Source organism: Lontra canadensis, unplaced genomic scaffold, assembly GCF_010015895.1.
Source record: "Lontra canadensis isolate GAN:19392208 unplaced genomic scaffold, GSC_riverotter_1.0 scaffold69, whole genome shotgun sequence".
NCBI classification, from domain to species: domain Eukaryota; kingdom Metazoa; phylum Chordata; class Mammalia; order Carnivora; family Mustelidae; genus Lontra; species Lontra canadensis.
The window spans coordinates 334,627-350,777 of record NW_022631063.1 but is presented as its reverse complement, the minus strand read 5'-3'; the positions used below and the strand labels follow the sequence as shown (position 1 = coordinate 350,777).

The following is a 16,151-nucleotide window of genomic DNA, read 5'->3' as shown; positions in this document are numbered from 1 at the left end:
AAACTGAGGGTTGATTGGAGGGAGGTGGGTGATGGGCATTAAGGAGGTACTTGTGATGGGTACTGGGTGTTGCATATAGGTGATGAATGTCTGACTTCTGCTCCAGGAACCAATATAGTACTGTACGCTAACTCACAACATTTAAATTAAAAAAAAAGAGATTGACACCTAAGTAATATGATAGGCACTAAAAGCTCATTAATTCAGCATCAAAAGAAGAAATAGCCATTCTCGTTCATAAAAGGTAGGTCCAACAACTGTTTTAAAAGAAATTCATTTTAGTGTTTTTAAATGCTAAGAAGTATAAGTAATGTATCATAGATACTAAAAGCATAAGTTAACAAAGGAAACTTGTAATTTAAAAGCAAGCTTCCATGTCTGATTTGCACAGCCAGTAATAGAACCCCTTATTTCCTTTGTCTCAACTTTACATAAAGTAAAACTCTCAATAAGTATTTACCTTACAAAGAGTTGTACTTCCTATCCTCCAGAAGAGACTTTGCAATGTGACTCAGACCACCTTGCAGCCTTCAGGTGCCACCATATACAAACAGTTCTCAAGGCAGAGCCTCAGCCCAACATCAGATCCTCACATCTCAGGAAAGTTTAATCACGCATCCTCTTCATGGTCAGGCTGGCTGCAAATCGCCAGTACCTTTAACTGTAGCTTTTTAGTTATTCCTGAATTTGACAACTGTCACCAAATACAGGAAGTTTTGAGATTTGTAGGAAACATTAAGGCGGTGGGGGGGGGGGAGGTTGTGGGGTGTAGGCAAGGAAAAAATGAAACAAGATGGGATCAGGAGGGAGACAAACCATAAGAGACTCTTAATCTCAAGAAACAAACTGAGGGTTGCGGGGGGGGTTGTGGGGGAAGGTTGGGGGTGGGGAGAGGGTGAGAGGGTGGTTGGATGATGGACATTGGGGAGGGTATGGGCTATGGTGAGTGCTGTGAAATGTGTAAGCTTGATGATTCATAGATTATTTACCCCTGGGGCAAATAATACATCATATGTTAATAAAAATAATTTTAAAAAATTTTAAAAAACCCTGTAGGGATATTCTGCTTTAAAAACAAAATACAAAGCTGGGAATCCCCACCTTTGCCCTTCTATTCTAGAATAAATAACAAATACTGAGGGGCCTTATCTCATACCCCAACGCTTCTTTACTCAGGCAAAGCAAACCATTTCCTACTCCATTTCCCATTCCAATGTGGTAACTTTGAATCATAGTATTTACCCTGAGCTCACGGTGTCTAGCTCCATTTCCTGGACATGAAGACTCTCGGATTGTACTACTAACCCTATCAGCTGGGAGCCGGTCAGAATCCTAGTTCCCAATTAATGGATTATTTACTTAATTCAGTGGTTTTTATTGGTGTCTGAAGATGAAAATAACTTGATTAGCTTCTAAAAATTCCCAGTGGCCAGGTCCAATCTCCAGATTAATAAATTAGAGCCTCAGGAGTGAAGTTGACATCTTTTTTTTTTTAATGGGTAGATTCTGAATGAGCAACCAGGGTAGAGAACTACTGAATAGCCATTGCCCATGTTCAGGACAAACATATAAAGACAATGAGGTGAAGGTAGAAACAGAAAGGTAAATGGCAGCACAATTTACTGTTTGGCCAAGTTCAGTAAGTGTCGTATGTTGTATTTCACTGGTAGACCTCAGCTGGACAACCATCACTAGTAGTTTGCATTTATGGAGTCCCTGGAGTTTCCATGTGCATTTAGCTGTTTTTGCTGTTTTCATGCTATTCCCTCATCCCACTGCCATGCATGCATTTCAGGCAGTCCCTACAGTGCTCCTTTTAAAACCTAGGGTAGGTTATATCATGCCTGTGCCTAACCCCTCATGACCAGTGGTTTCCCATCACTTTCAGAATAAAACACAAACTCTAACCACAGCATCCTCAGAAGCCTGTGTGACTGGACCTCATTCCATCCTTGCTAACCCATCGTCCGTTACCCTCTCTAGACTCACCGTGCTTGGCCAGTGCTTCTCACCCCTGCCTGAACCTTGCAGTCACCTCTGGAGGTTTTTAAAAATGCAAATGCCTGCAGCCTACCCCACACCAACTAGTTCAGTGTGGTAATGGGGGGCAACAGCAGACAAGGGTTCCCCTATGACTTAAGGGCTCCCGGGTGATTTAGTGGTCGGAGAACCTTTAGGGGCACTCTTCAAATTTCTCAAGCATCATTCATTCCCATCTAAGGGCCAAAGTATTTGCTATCGTTTCCTCCTGGAACCTTCTTCCGCTGATTATCTAACAGCGTTCCCTTTTTTAGTAATTCAGGTTTAGGCTTTCTTAGATTGCTACACCTAAATTTGCCCCCTGCCACTCTGTTCTCCCACACTCCACCATTCACTCTCTATCACATTAGCTTATTTTACTCTTTTTATACCTTTGATTGCAGAGTGCTAAATTATAAGGTCATTGAAAGTAGAGCACTCTATCTTCTTTTTTATTTCTTAAAGTATCCACTACAGTTTTCTGTACAGCATACATGTGCAACTTACAATAATTTCTGCTCATTGCCTCATGCTCCAGAATGAGTCACAGTTGCAACCCCTATCGCATGCGGACAATATTCCAGTTGACTAATCAGTTCTCAATAAATTTACCCAAAACAAAGAAAAGTCTAGTTTTATGCTCTTTCCTTGGAGGTCTGCTGTGCAAAGTTCTTTAGATTCTACTCCATGGCTTTTCCATGACAGAGTTAGTGCATTCAGAAAGAGCAGTATTACTTCTATGTTGTACCCTACAGCCTGCTATGGATGTTTCCCCAGCATCTCCATTCACTGCTGAGTGCTCCAGAGGTAATAGTTGCAACAACTATGATATGTTGACAATATTCTAGGGCCCTGCTCAGACTTCACATGTATTCTCACGAACCTCTTATGAGATTGTGGCTGACATCAGCCGCATTTTCCTAGAGAGAAAATTGAAGCTTAGAAAAAAATTGCCTGATATTACACAGCAGAGACTGGTCTTGGTCCTTTTAAGCTGCTCTAACAGAGTACCATAGACTGGGTGGGTTAATAACCCATCTATTTCTCATAGTTCTGGAAGTTGAGAAAGAAGTCCAAGGTCAAGGTGCTAGCCGTTTCAGTGTCTGGTGACATCGCACTTGATGGAACATAGTTGACCGTCTTCTCCATGTCCTCAAATAGAGAAGGGGCATGGAATATTTTTGGAGTCTCTTTTATAAAGGAACTAATCCCATACATGAGGGACCTACCCTCATGAGCTTGTTATTTCCCAAAGGCTCACTTCCAACATCATCACACGGGAGGGGTGGGGGTGGGGGTTGCGGGATTAGGATCAACATATGGATGGTGGAGGGTGGGCAACAAACATTCAGTGTATATAGCCAGACTTGAATCCAGATTAGAAGCTCCAAATCTTGAACTCTTAAACATAATCTTTCCCAACTTTGTGCTTCAAAGTCTTTCTGCTATGATGCTTTTTTAACCCCTTCCCTGTGTGGCAGTTCTCTGCTTTGAGACTCAGTCTAACAATCAACTTTTCCATTGACCTTTCTCTCTCCCCAAGGCCTGATTTGTGATTCCTGCCTCTCCCCACCTACCTCTGTTAGATGTCCTGTGGTTCTTTCCTTGTGTTTACTTGCCCATATATATCCCCCATTCAACTAGCAGCTCCTCAAGGAAATTGAGCCTGTCTTATCCAGTAATGCCTGAGAGAGGAGAATTGCCAAAGTTTCTAACCTTAATAGAAGGATGAGTCTGTTTCAAAAGACGAAGTGAACATTCCAAACTTTTTGGGTTTCTTTTTGCATCTCATGATGGATCTGTCATCCTGAGCGATCTCAAACCTTCTTAAACCTCTTCATATTTTTAGCCTGTAATATAAACCTTTTGGCTCTTTCAAGTAGAGTATTCAAAGGTTTCCCAGGAACAAGCATGGATTGTGTCAAAATAATCCAGGATTTTTAAAAAAGTATGACTTTCAAAAAGTAAGGTCTTAATACGTAATTGTTGACATGAGAGGATAGAAGGATGATAAATGATAAGTGGGAAATACTCTTCAAGGTTAGAACCTTTGGCTTGTATCTCAGCTCTGTCTTATACAAGCTGGGTATCCTTGGGCTACCCATTTCATTGACTTCATTTTCATGGGTAAAATTTTATTTTTTTGTTAGTTTGGCTTATTTCTTGAACAGAGACTATGCGACTTGCACTAGATGAGACTTCAGATTTAAAGATGAATAAGACACAATTTCTTACATCTAGGATTATGGTAGGGAAGACAGACATAAAGACATGTAATTTCTTTTAAAATATCTTTAATGTATAAATGCATCCACATATAAATATAATTTTTCATAAATGCAAATCTGTGTGCATGTGTATGTGTGTGTGTATATATACATTATATATATATATGTATTCTTCAGTCTTATCTCTTTTCCTCTTATGTCTGTCTCCTTACTCCTCATCTCTCCCCCACCTTTTCCCCAAGTATCACATGTTAATGAACCTAGTATATCTCTCTCTCCATATTTTATATTTTGCCCTTATTCAAATAATTCTATGAAGATAGATATTTTATGAAGATAGATATTATTTTAGTCATTGCTTATTCTATAAAAAATAAAATCCTATTTTCCATACTTTTCTGTAATTTGCATTTCTCAATGATTCTGTGTGGAACTTCTTCCAAGTTATCTGGCATAGCTCGAATTCATTTATTTTTAAATTAATAGACTTAATTCTTTTAGAACAGCTTTAGGCTTAGAGAATATGAGTGGAAAATACAGAGTTCCCACATACATCCTCATCATCTCCCCCCAACCTCTGTCCCAGTTTCCGATATCATTAACATTTTGCATTAGTATGATACATTCATTACAATTGATGAGCCATTATTGATACATTATAACCAACTAAAGTCCATAGTTCTCATTAGGGTTCATTATGTTGTACATTCTATGGGTTTTGGCAGATCTATAAGGTATAATGACATGTACCCGCCATCCTGGTATCATGGAGGATATTTTGCTTCAGCTTTTCATCCCTCCCTTCCTCCGAACCCTTAGCAACAACTGATCTTTTGATTGTCTCCATAATTTTGCCTTTTCCAAAATGTCATATGGTTGGAGTCATACAATATGTAATCTTTTCAGATTGGTTTTTCTCACAGGAAAATATGCATTTGAGTTTCTTCCATGGCTTTTTGTGATGTAATAGCCCATTTTGTTGGTAAATAATATTCCAGTGTCTGGATGGACCATAGTTTGTTTACCCACCACCTGTTGAAGGACATCTTGGTTCTTCTAAGTTTTGGCAGTTATGAATAAAACTAAAAATTTGTGTGGAGGGTTTTTGTATATGGGTAAGTTTTTAGTTCCTTTGGTTAAATAACAAGGAGTTTGCTGCTAAAGGTATTTGGGTTTGGAGTTTCCTTTGTGCACATGTTTTCATTTATTGATTCAATATCTTTTTAGGTATAAGACTATACAGAGTTTCCATTTTTTGGTCTCAGTTTTGATAACTTGTTTTCCAAGGAATTTGTCCCTTTTTAAACTTCTACATTTATTGGCAAAACAATGTTTATAAAAGGTCTTAAGAGCTTTTAATCCCATTTTAATCCCATTTTAAAATTTAAGAATTTTAATTCTTGAGACGGCAGTTTAAAATATCAATGGTATATATGTTTCAATGTTAACAGATACTGCCAGGTGGCTTTCTTTTTTTATTTTTTTGGCCAGGTGACTTTCAAAAAATCTGTAGCCCTTTATATTTTCATGATCAACGTAGGAAAGTATTTCTCCACATCAAACACTTTTAAGTATTTTGTCAGTAAGATGGTTGAAAAGTAAAACTTGTGGGGCGCCTGGGTGGCTCAGTGGGTTAAAGTCTCTGCCTTCGGCTCAGGTCATGATCCCAGGGTTCTGGGATTGAGCCCCGCATCGGGCTCTCTGCTCAGTGGGAAGCCTGCTCCCCCACCATCCTCAAGCCTGCTTCCCCCTCTCTCTGCTTGCTTCTCTGCCTACTTGTGATCTCTGTCTGTCAAATAAATAAATAAATAAATCTTAAAAAAAAAAAAAGTAAAAACTTGTATTTTCTTGGACAGGTAGACTTCCCATGTTATGGTTAATGTTAGGAGTGATGTTGGCCGTGAAGCAACACTTCAGCCCACTGTGATCTTGAGAAGTTTCCTTGGCAGGGGTGATGCCAGAGCTAGGTTACAGACGCGGTTCAGAGGAATTCATACTAGATATTCTCTAAGAATCTCTTCCTAATTCCAAAATTGTAAGGATTGAGCTAGGAATTATAAGACATGATAAAATGTGAGATTTATACAATGTCATATTACTTCACATGTCATCTTGTGCTCCTATAGCAAGTGGCTTAACTGTCAAGAATCACAGAAGTCTGAGATGCCTGTTTTCTTTTATAGCAATGGAGGCATTCTTACACGGCTTCATATGACATCTATGACTTAGCTAAAAGGTCAGTGACTTCCTTGTAAAATCTGTAAGCTTCTTTAGCGCAATAACATTTTTTTCAAAAAGGAAATCCCACTGTGATTTATTCATTTGGTAATGTTGCCTTTTCTCTTTTTTCAGGAGGCTGATTACAGAAGATAAAATTCCAGACAAGACACAGTGGATCACATGGTCACCAGAGGGTCATAAATTGGTTAGTGAGTCTCTTCTGTTTTCAGAAAAAAATAATGACTCAACGCTCTCACATGCAGAAGCTACATAACCTGACACAGAGCAGACACTTCAGAAGCAAATACTTCAACGTCAAAGATAGTGTTATTGCCTAAAATAGCATATTACTAGTCTAACACAGTAAATAGGATTCCTGAAAGTTTCTGAACTACTACTGGAGAATTCATTATTGACTGGGAAAATACCCATTAAAATTTTAATTTCTCTTGTATTCAGTTTGCTGCTGTTTGCTTGTTTGTTTGTTTTGGGGGGTGTACCTCCTTCCTGCTGGTTCTGTGACCTTCTCTGTGTCCCTATAGATATACCTTCATGTTCTTAATGCTAGGAGAATGTCAGAAGTGCAAAAGAGTCTGCATAGGAAGACGGGATGTTCATTTGTAGACAGAATTCTCCCTCCCAACATCCAATGCACTCCCTCAACTCACCGCCCCCAGAATGCAATGGGAAGCAGACATTATTCTGTAGAAATGGTCAGGCTCCTGAGACTTCACAGGCACTCCAGCATTCAAACAGTGGGGTTTGTGAGCTGAGCTGCTTCTTTTTAATATATTGAGTGTCTTTAGAATTATTTGGAGTTATAGCTTGTATACTTAATGATTTTTAAAATGCAAAGGGTGGGTCATCTGGGTGGCTCATTCAGTTAAGCGTCTGCCTTTGGCTCACGTGGTGATCCCGGGGTCCTAGGATCCAGTCCCACACCGGACTCCCTGCTAGGAACCTGCTCCTCCCTCTCCCTCTACTCCTCCCCGTGCTTGGGCTCTCTCTCTCTCTCTGTAATAAATAAATAAATAAAATCTTTTAAAGAAATAAATAAATAAAATAAATAAATGTGAGAGGGTAGTGAATGACTATCTTGCTGAAATTGAATAACCCAAGGTAATCATTACATTGACATGTCAATATTATTTGAGGATAAAACAGTTGACAGATATCTTTTAACTCCAGAATAAGATATGTTATAACAGGTTATTACTCACCAATCTGTTTTTCAACATTTCTAGGCATACGTTTGGAACAATGATATTTATGTTAAAAATGAACCAAATTCAACAAGTCAGAGGATCACATGGACCGGAGAAGAAAATGTAATATCCAATGGAATAACTGACTGGGTTTATGAAGGTAGAGATTTTAAAGCTTTTTCGAATTAGAAAATTTGTAAGTTTTTTTTAAATAGTTAAACATTTCTCTTAAAATGGAGAAGTTCAATGGCATTCAAAATAAGTTGCATTTTTTTTTTTAAAGTCATCAAATCTCTTTAGCACTCACAATACCAGGTGTCTCCCAGAACAAGGATTTCTTAACAGTGGCTAGTTTCCCTGATGTCCTCGTTGTCTCTCAATGCCTCTATTGTCTTCAGTCTCCTCCTACAAAGGGCCTTTCTGTATAGGTAGCTTTTCTGCTTTACTGGGGCATAAAAGCTTGCAGATTAACATCAGATGTTTCTCTAACTGGGCCTACCTAACCCAGAGTTACTAAGGAAAGCTAAATACTCCCACAGCATTCCAAGAGCTGACAAAATATTGTCTGGAGGCTGGAGAATAGAGGGGGAAGAAAGCATCTGTTTTACAGAGAATATGTGTTCATTTGAACTTGGACAAATCATAATTTCCTGTTTTTAAAGCAGGAAAAAATAATTAGAAAGTCTTCTGAAGGAAAATCAGTAAAGATAAAAAGAACTAAAATTATTAAAAAGGATTATTCTCTTTTAGGATAGAGTTTAAGAAAATATTAGAAAAACATTTTTCGCATCTATAGCTGCCAAGGTAAAAGGCATTTTGAGGCTATTCCAGACTGTTCACAAAGTTGCCTAACGCTTATTAAGTTCTCATCCTATTTCATCTTCTTATTTCTTCCTCATAGTTAAAAAAAAAAAGAAAAAGAGTTTTTCTTCATGAGTTAATTTTGGTTCTTACCCAGTACAAGTCAAGTTCAGTTAAATGACTAACATTGTAACAACAACAACAACAATCACTTTAAAAGAAAGATAAATCCCCATGACCCAGAAAAAATTTATAATGAAATTTGCTAGCACTTGTCACTTAGCAATTGAAAAACACTTGCTGGATAGCACAGCACAACCTGCAGGACCCCCAAAGCAACCTGGATAAGGCTTCTTCCCAAAGCTGCAACTCGACCCTTCCTCGAAACATCTGAGTATCTCTAGGATGAAAACACAACTAACACTATTAGTCCTTTCTTAGGTAGATAAGAGCTGGAAAGATCTCATTTTGTGTGTTGATGACAAACAGAAGAATGGCTTCCCAGTTCCAGTGTGGGTCTGTCGCTAAAAAATAGACTTTGGTTCCTCTGGGGAACTTCCTATAATTGGTTTTATATATTTATGAATGATCCATATTTGGAAAGAGCACACTTGTATCTCCATATATGAGATCTGTCTTCCCATGCAGCGTCTCCATTGCAGCCATGAACGCTTGTTGAGTATAAGACTGAACAAGTAGATTTTGAGAATTTATAGGTTCATAAGTAAAAGAAGAAAGAAAGTTGCAAAGGCCAGATGGGGCTTTCTGCCACATCATGGAGGAACACTCACACAGCAGCCTACCCTCTGGGACATGTGTCCCCAGCCCTGCCCCAGAATCCCAAATTACTTTCTTTCTCAATGTCTTAACGTTTTCACTTTGTTTTCTTTCATGATTTTTAAATTATTACTTTAGTTAACAAGTGTCTTCTTTTGTAAAAATAAGAATACTTTATCTCCTGGTTTGAAGTGAATCCCATGACATTCACTCGAAAGTATGAGTATAGTTTACCTAACAAGAAGTGAGAATGAGAATTTTGAGAGGGAGGATGAAGAGGGATAGAGAAAGAAATAAGCTTGGAAGATGGAGCCCTCTTCGCCCTATGGTAGCTGGGCTGACAGTGGGGGTGTGGGTAATTCAGAGAGTGCCAAGTACCTATGAGGTGCTATGTCAGGTTCTAGAGACACAGGGAAAAAAAGCTATCCAATGGCTGCTCTCAGGGAATTCAGCCCAGAGCGGGAGAAAAAGAGGTCAATTGGTAATTCTCATAGAGTGAATCAAGGGACCTATTCAGGGGCAGGCAGTAAGTCCAAGGGAAGGTCAGAGTGGCCAGACGGCAGGTATCACAGGATATCGCAGGTGAGGGAGGTTCAGGGGGTGGGGGAGGGGGTGCCACAGACACTTGTGCTCACAGTCAGCTTTGTATCAGAAAGCACTGGAAATCTGTTCCCCCCTCTGTTATTCTCCCTTCTCCCTACTATTCATTCTCAGAACTTGGAGTTTGACTAGAAGTAGTTTTATAATAATGGTTTTAATACATTCCTGTATGGAAGGATATGTTCTATATATAATTATAGAACAATATGTTCTATATTACCAATCAAAACATAGATATTACCTGTTACCTTTACTTAAAAGCAATTTTAAAAACCATAATCTTGCTGTAATTGTTTTCTTTTTATGGAATTTGCATCTTGATCTTAGACTGGAAACCAATGGGTAGAAGCCACAGGAAAGAGACATCCACTCATTATCTGAAGAAGTTCTTGGTAGAAACCCCTAGACTCCGAGTCACGGGCCTGTATCCCTGTCTTATCTCTGGCAATTCATATTCTCTCTCTCTAAGCCCATCAGTTGCCTTGTCTGTAAAATGGGATATAAATAGAATAGACTCATCTAGGCATCTTTGTAAAGACTAAATTAGATAAGTGTTTTGTAAATTCTAAATTACTGCACAAATGAAACTATGACATAGGTAGAAGACAGATAAAGCCAGAACAGGCTGCCTTACCCAGTAGGTTTTCTGTTACCGGAAGAACTGAAATAGGCATGGAAAGACGTAGAGCATGGAGGTGAGAAGCATGGATTCAAACTAGACAAGTCTGGATTCATTCTTGAGTCAGTCAATTATTGGCCATGTGACTATGGGCAATGACTTCTCTTTAAGCAAAACTGCCCCTTTCTCACCTGCACGATGAGCTACTGTGAGGATTACCAGAGATCATAGATGTTGGTTGCATATCAAATCTACCTCATGGTTAGCACTCTCTAAATGTTGGTTGCTCATCATAGTGATTATTATTACACTGTGTTACTATTGTTATCGTTGTTACTGTTACTGCCACTACTATTACCATTATCATTATTATTATTGAAAACCAACATTTGGAAGACACTTGTAAAGAGGCCTCAGGAATCAGAAAAGTGATGGGGACAGATGATTTCCTAACTCTAAGACTCAAGTTTCTTTACTTCTGCTTTTACCTTCCCCCCTCCTCCCCCACAGCAGAACATGAGATTTTGTAAATTAAATCTGCATAAAGGACTAGGAGTCTCCATTTGGTCTACCTGAACCCTCCATGAAAGAGGTTTCGGCATTTTAAGAGCCAAACAATGGAAGTCCCATGAAGAGACTCAATAATAAACACAGGAAAGAACTACATTTGCCAGAGAATGAGAACGAGTCCAACACCATTCTGGAGAGCAAAACCTCTCCTTTCATTTGCCTGTCTCTTTGACCCTCTTCCCTTACCATCACTGTAGGCAGCAGAGGAGTACGCTAACCCGCTAGAGTCTTTAGTTTTGAGGCTAAGCGAAGGAGATGTTTTTCAATTGGGGTCTCACAGAGAGCCTTGTCATTCTAAATCCATCCTTCCCACACCCTGTTTGTGCCAAGAGTAGTAAACTGTGGGCACCATATTAGTTCGATAGTCTGGAACCACACACCACCCACCAGTACCCTGTGGGCACAGTACAAACTGAGCCCAGTTGGGGAGAGTATGCTGGCATGTTGACTGTTTGAAAATTAGAAAGGAGAATCAGCCCCTTGTGTGAAATTTACTTTTAGTATGTTTTGCGGCATAAATTTAGAGGATTATAAGATAAAGAAAAAAATGTAGAGCTTATATTAAATATTGTGTGCTAAAATATTCTAAAATGGTCCAACGGGTTACTTATTTTTACAATCCAGATCTATCCTTGAAGATTTTATTTTTATTCATTTGTATTACTCTGAATTTGGAAGCCCAACAAATGCAAAATGGTTCATTAGTTGAACTCTACTGTAATTACTAAAGCTAATGAGAACAATATTTTGAATGCCAAAGCCAATTTATCAGCTACTTCTTGTAACAGAACAATTTATGTCTTTTTTCAGAGGAAATCTTCAGTGCCTACTCTGCTCTGTGGTGGTCTCCAAAAGGCACTTTTTTAGCATATGCCCAATTTAACGACACAGAAGTCCCACTTATTGAATACTCCTTCTACTCTGACGAGTCGCTGCAGTACCCAAAGACCGTGCGGATTCCATATCCGAAGGTCTGTGCTCCTGTTCACGTAGTGGTTCCGTGATTTGATAGGAAGAGAATGGTTTCATTTAATCCTTTCCTGCTAATGAAAATATTGTCAGTCTCTCTTCAACAGCTTGCTGTGATTACTCTTGCTGAAGTCAACAGCATCTGGCAATTTTAAAGTATTTTTATTATCCCAGGAAAGAGTGTGATTTAAGGTTTTGTAATTTCTCCAAAAACTTTGAGGAATGACAAGCCGAAAAAGATGGGGAAAATGCTTTTGAAAGAGGTAGGGGGAATGAGAATGTTTCAGTGGAGGAAAAGAGAAGCTGTCCTTGAATCACAAACTCCTCTTATTTGTAGAAGTTGGAATGTACCCTGGATGAAGTTGAAAAGCTCGGTTACATATCAGGTTGTATTGCTAATTAACCGATTCATAACTAGTTTCAGGGATTCTGGTATAGATTTGGCACTAATGTGAATTTCACACGTCCTGCATTTGGAATAATGGTCTCACATCTTGGTTTGCAAGGCTGTTCTCCCCCTACGGGATGCATATTTATGAAAATCCAACAGCTTTGTTAAGCAGTGTAAACCGAGGAAGAGGGGGATTTAGAAGGCAACCAGGATTCTTCACTAGTATCATAATATTAATGGCCACAGAATCGTCTATAGGAAAATCTAATAGTAAATGTTTCTGCTGTAAGCAACTTGGGAAAAGGGATTTTTATTTTTACCAACTCACTCAATTTTCTTCATGAAGAGCTGCCATTTTAGGAAGACAGAGGAAGTAAAAAGAAAAAAAAGGATCCTAGACTAAATATAGAGATGTATTTTCAGTGGAATGTTATTTTTTGATGAGTGAAACTGGCAAAAAAAAAAAAAAAAACATGAAATGCTCCCACTAAAAATATATTATTTCTAACTAATTTGTCAATTGAAGGTCTGTGTGTATATATAAAAAAGTTTTGTAGATTTCTGTCTTCATATTGATTGTAAAGCTCGAACGTGGTGAACTCGAATTTGGAGTGCAAATGATGGCTTCCTCATTAGCGTTATTGGCTCTTGGCTCAGGTAAACTCATTTTCCTGGTGGATTGTGTCTTTGGCTGAACCCAGGGTATTCTTCCTAGTTGTCAGCCATTAGACTTTTTGCCTTCTGGAGTCAGAGTATATTTGCAAAATAATAGAATTGATTTTTTAAAAGTTTGTCCTTGTTTGCACAAAACACATTGAGTTATGAACATTCATGATTTAAACAGGAGTGCTAGGGGCTGTCAATAGACAAGTTTCTGCCCGAACATGAAAAAGTTGCGTTTCATGACTCTCTTTTATGTTCATTTTATCTGTATTAGATTTACCTATATAGATTTTTAACGTGTCTTGTGATTATAATTTTATTGCTCTAATGTAGACATTTTGGTACAGTTGTAAACCTGTGCAAAGATGTGGTATTTTTTGTCCATATCAATTCTGTTACTGATTTTTCCTAGGCAGGAGCTGTAAATCCAACCGTAAAGCTCTTTGTTGTAAAAACCGACAATCTCAACCCAAACACCAATGCAACTTCAGTAGAAATCACTCCTCCTGATGCTATTTCAACAGGGTAAGTGTCTTGATCAGAACGTGTGGGTCGTACAGTTTCACAGATCTCAGGGAGAACATTTTAAAAATGAATGGCAGAATCAGGGTTAGTGTCCAGTGGTGTCCCCCCACGCCCAGAAGCCCTTCATCAGCCACTCTTTGGTGAGCCCCCACTTCATGTCTTCATGTTGAGCACAGTTACCGTGATGGGGTCGCACAGTGACTAGAGCATCCAGAGTCCCGGGAATCATGGAGCCTGCATTCAAGGTGGGGGAGGCAGACAACAACCAGGTGGACAGAAAATTGTGAAAACCATCAAAGCAGGCAAGGGGTTAGTGATGGTGGAGGTCAGGGAAGGAAGCCCTCTCTCACAAGATGGCCCGTGGGCAGTGACATAAGACAGAGGGCCAGCTTGCCACCTGAGTAGCTGGGGGTTCGGTATCCATGCAGAGGAAGAGCAGGTGCAAAGGCCCCACAGGGAGGCTGTGCCTGGTCTGTGAGAAGACCTGCAAGGAGGCCAAGCAAACAGAGCAGTGTGAGTGAAGAGGTGAGTGATAAGAGTGAGGTCAGATCACAAGGGCTGTGCAGGTCCCCATGAGAACCGGAGAAATTTAGGGATCCTCATGACACCGACATGCCCCAGGATGTCACTTGCTTAAATAATCGTTGGTGGTTTGAAAGTCTGCCACCGCACACCCTCAGCCCCCTGTGCTTTTCCTGTAAAGATAACCACCTGGCATTGCGTGCAGCTTACGGCTGTGAGTTGCTTTCTATTCATTTCTGTTCATTGTGTTGGTTTTCTTGTTGCTTTTAAATAATAACTAGTAGATACTGAGCGCTCACGATGTGCCAGACTCAGGGCATGATTACAGGCTTTGTATTAGTCTTAGTCTTTAAAGTAGCTCTTTCCAACAACTATAATTATATGCCTCTTCTACAAATAAGGAAATGAGGCCTAGAAGTTAAGAAAATGACCAAGTAGGAGTCTGTATTCAGTCCTGTCTGACTTAGAAGAAAGAGCTTACAAGTACTCTGCTAGCCGCCCTTCTCTGTGTGAATTCAACCACTGCTCTCAGCTTCCTGGAGTTACCATCAGAGCAACATGGAAGCAGCCTTGTCAGGGTTGAATGCACCACATCAGGAATGCCTTAGGCTCTGCTCTGTAGTCATTAATTCATTGACTTCATTAGAAATATCTTTTTAACCTATTCATTTGGAGGAAAAAAATAAATTATCAGTAAATTTTTAAAAATTGCTTTTTCTGAGTTTGCCCAAAGGTATAAAAATTTACCTGAAGGTTTTAAAATCTGCTGTGTGGCCCCATCCAGTCATCTCGTCTGTCAACATTGACTGAGCAGCTGCTGTTTACGTAACAGATGTCCATAGGGCTGAGCTACTATCTTTTTAGCACTTACGACCAAGCAGAGGATAGAATATATTCCGATAAATGACCCTGAAGGGAAATACTTCAGAGGCATACACAGAAGGGCAGAAACATTCTGAGGTGGGGGAGATGGGTTTTGATGACCCCAGGGATGAGAGAAAGTATCCTGGGGCATATGTGGCTTGAGCAGGAAAGAACCACAGGGCACAGCCCAGGGGGATGGCTCTGAAGGGGAAGGTAACCCATGTGTGGGGAGTACAGGGCTGTCCAGGGAAAGAGCAGCAGGGCCTGGAGGTAACTCTCGGTCTATGACCAACATCTTTCTGCTGGGAGAATGAGCCATAAGCCCCTACTCTGAAGAACCTTAGATCTGGAAGGGGCTTTAGACCTCACTCGTGGTCTATAAACTGTGGAAAGGACCCAAAGGCTTTTTTTCAAGTGAGACAAAACACAGCAGTGCAGGTCCAGAAACCAACCAGACCATTACCACTCAGGTTGCAGGCACAGGCCTTGTCCCCATCTGCTTCCTCCAGGAGTCAGGATATTAGACAGAACCTGTGGGCTTCCGGAACACACTGAGAACAATGCTGTGGGACACAGATGAGCTAACTAAGGCTTAGAGAGGGAAACTCTTTTGCTCAAGGTCACACAGCAGTTAGCATGGGATCTGGGAATAGGACAGAGGCCCTCACCTGCCAAACCAGACTCATCGAATAATGGGTTTTCGATGCATCAAGTGTTTCCTGTGGGTGGGGACTATGCCTGATGCCCCACTCACATCTCACTCAATACACCGCCTACCGTGTCATTGTCATGGCCATATCACAGGTCTTCATCTGTGGGCTCTACCCCCCTTAGAAGCCTCATCCAGGAGCTGAGCTTAGGAAACGTGCGCAAGTTCACGGACTTCATTTTGGCCCCGTACAAATGAACCCTTAAGTCATTGTTTGCGGTTCTTTGTGCTGCATTCCTGGTGAGGACTGCCTCACTCACTGGGGATATTTTGTGTGAGATGTATTTTACTGAGGAGTCGTTGCTGGAAATGCCTCAGGAATGTGTTATATAGGGAATTATAAATCCAGCTCTGGTCTCTATTAACACCAGGGAGGCCGCAGTTTATGTAAAACCAGGCTCGAGCTCCTCTCTGGGGAAAATGTTCTAGCAGGCAGTGATGCCCCACTTTCTGGCCTCACGCAAACCTC

The 16,151-nt window shown here is 40.1% G+C and overlaps 1 protein-coding gene across 2 annotated transcripts in view; it reads left to right on the top strand.

The window, feature by feature from the left end:
- DPP4 (dipeptidyl peptidase 4) overlaps positions 1–16,151 on the top strand; it is a 78,449-nt gene that overhangs the window by 24,601 nt on the left and 37,697 nt on the right. For both annotated transcript variants that reach the window (XM_032880292.1, XM_032880293.1), the window contains exons 6-10: positions 6,431–6,483; positions 6,600–6,672; positions 7,712–7,832; positions 11,850–12,010; positions 13,475–13,587. In XM_032880292.1, the coding sequence (XP_032736183.1) occupies positions 6,431–6,483; positions 6,600–6,672; positions 7,712–7,832; positions 11,850–12,010; positions 13,475–13,587 (521 nt within the window). The remainder of the gene's footprint in view (positions 1–6,430; positions 6,484–6,599; positions 6,673–7,711; positions 7,833–11,849; positions 12,011–13,474; positions 13,588–16,151) is intronic.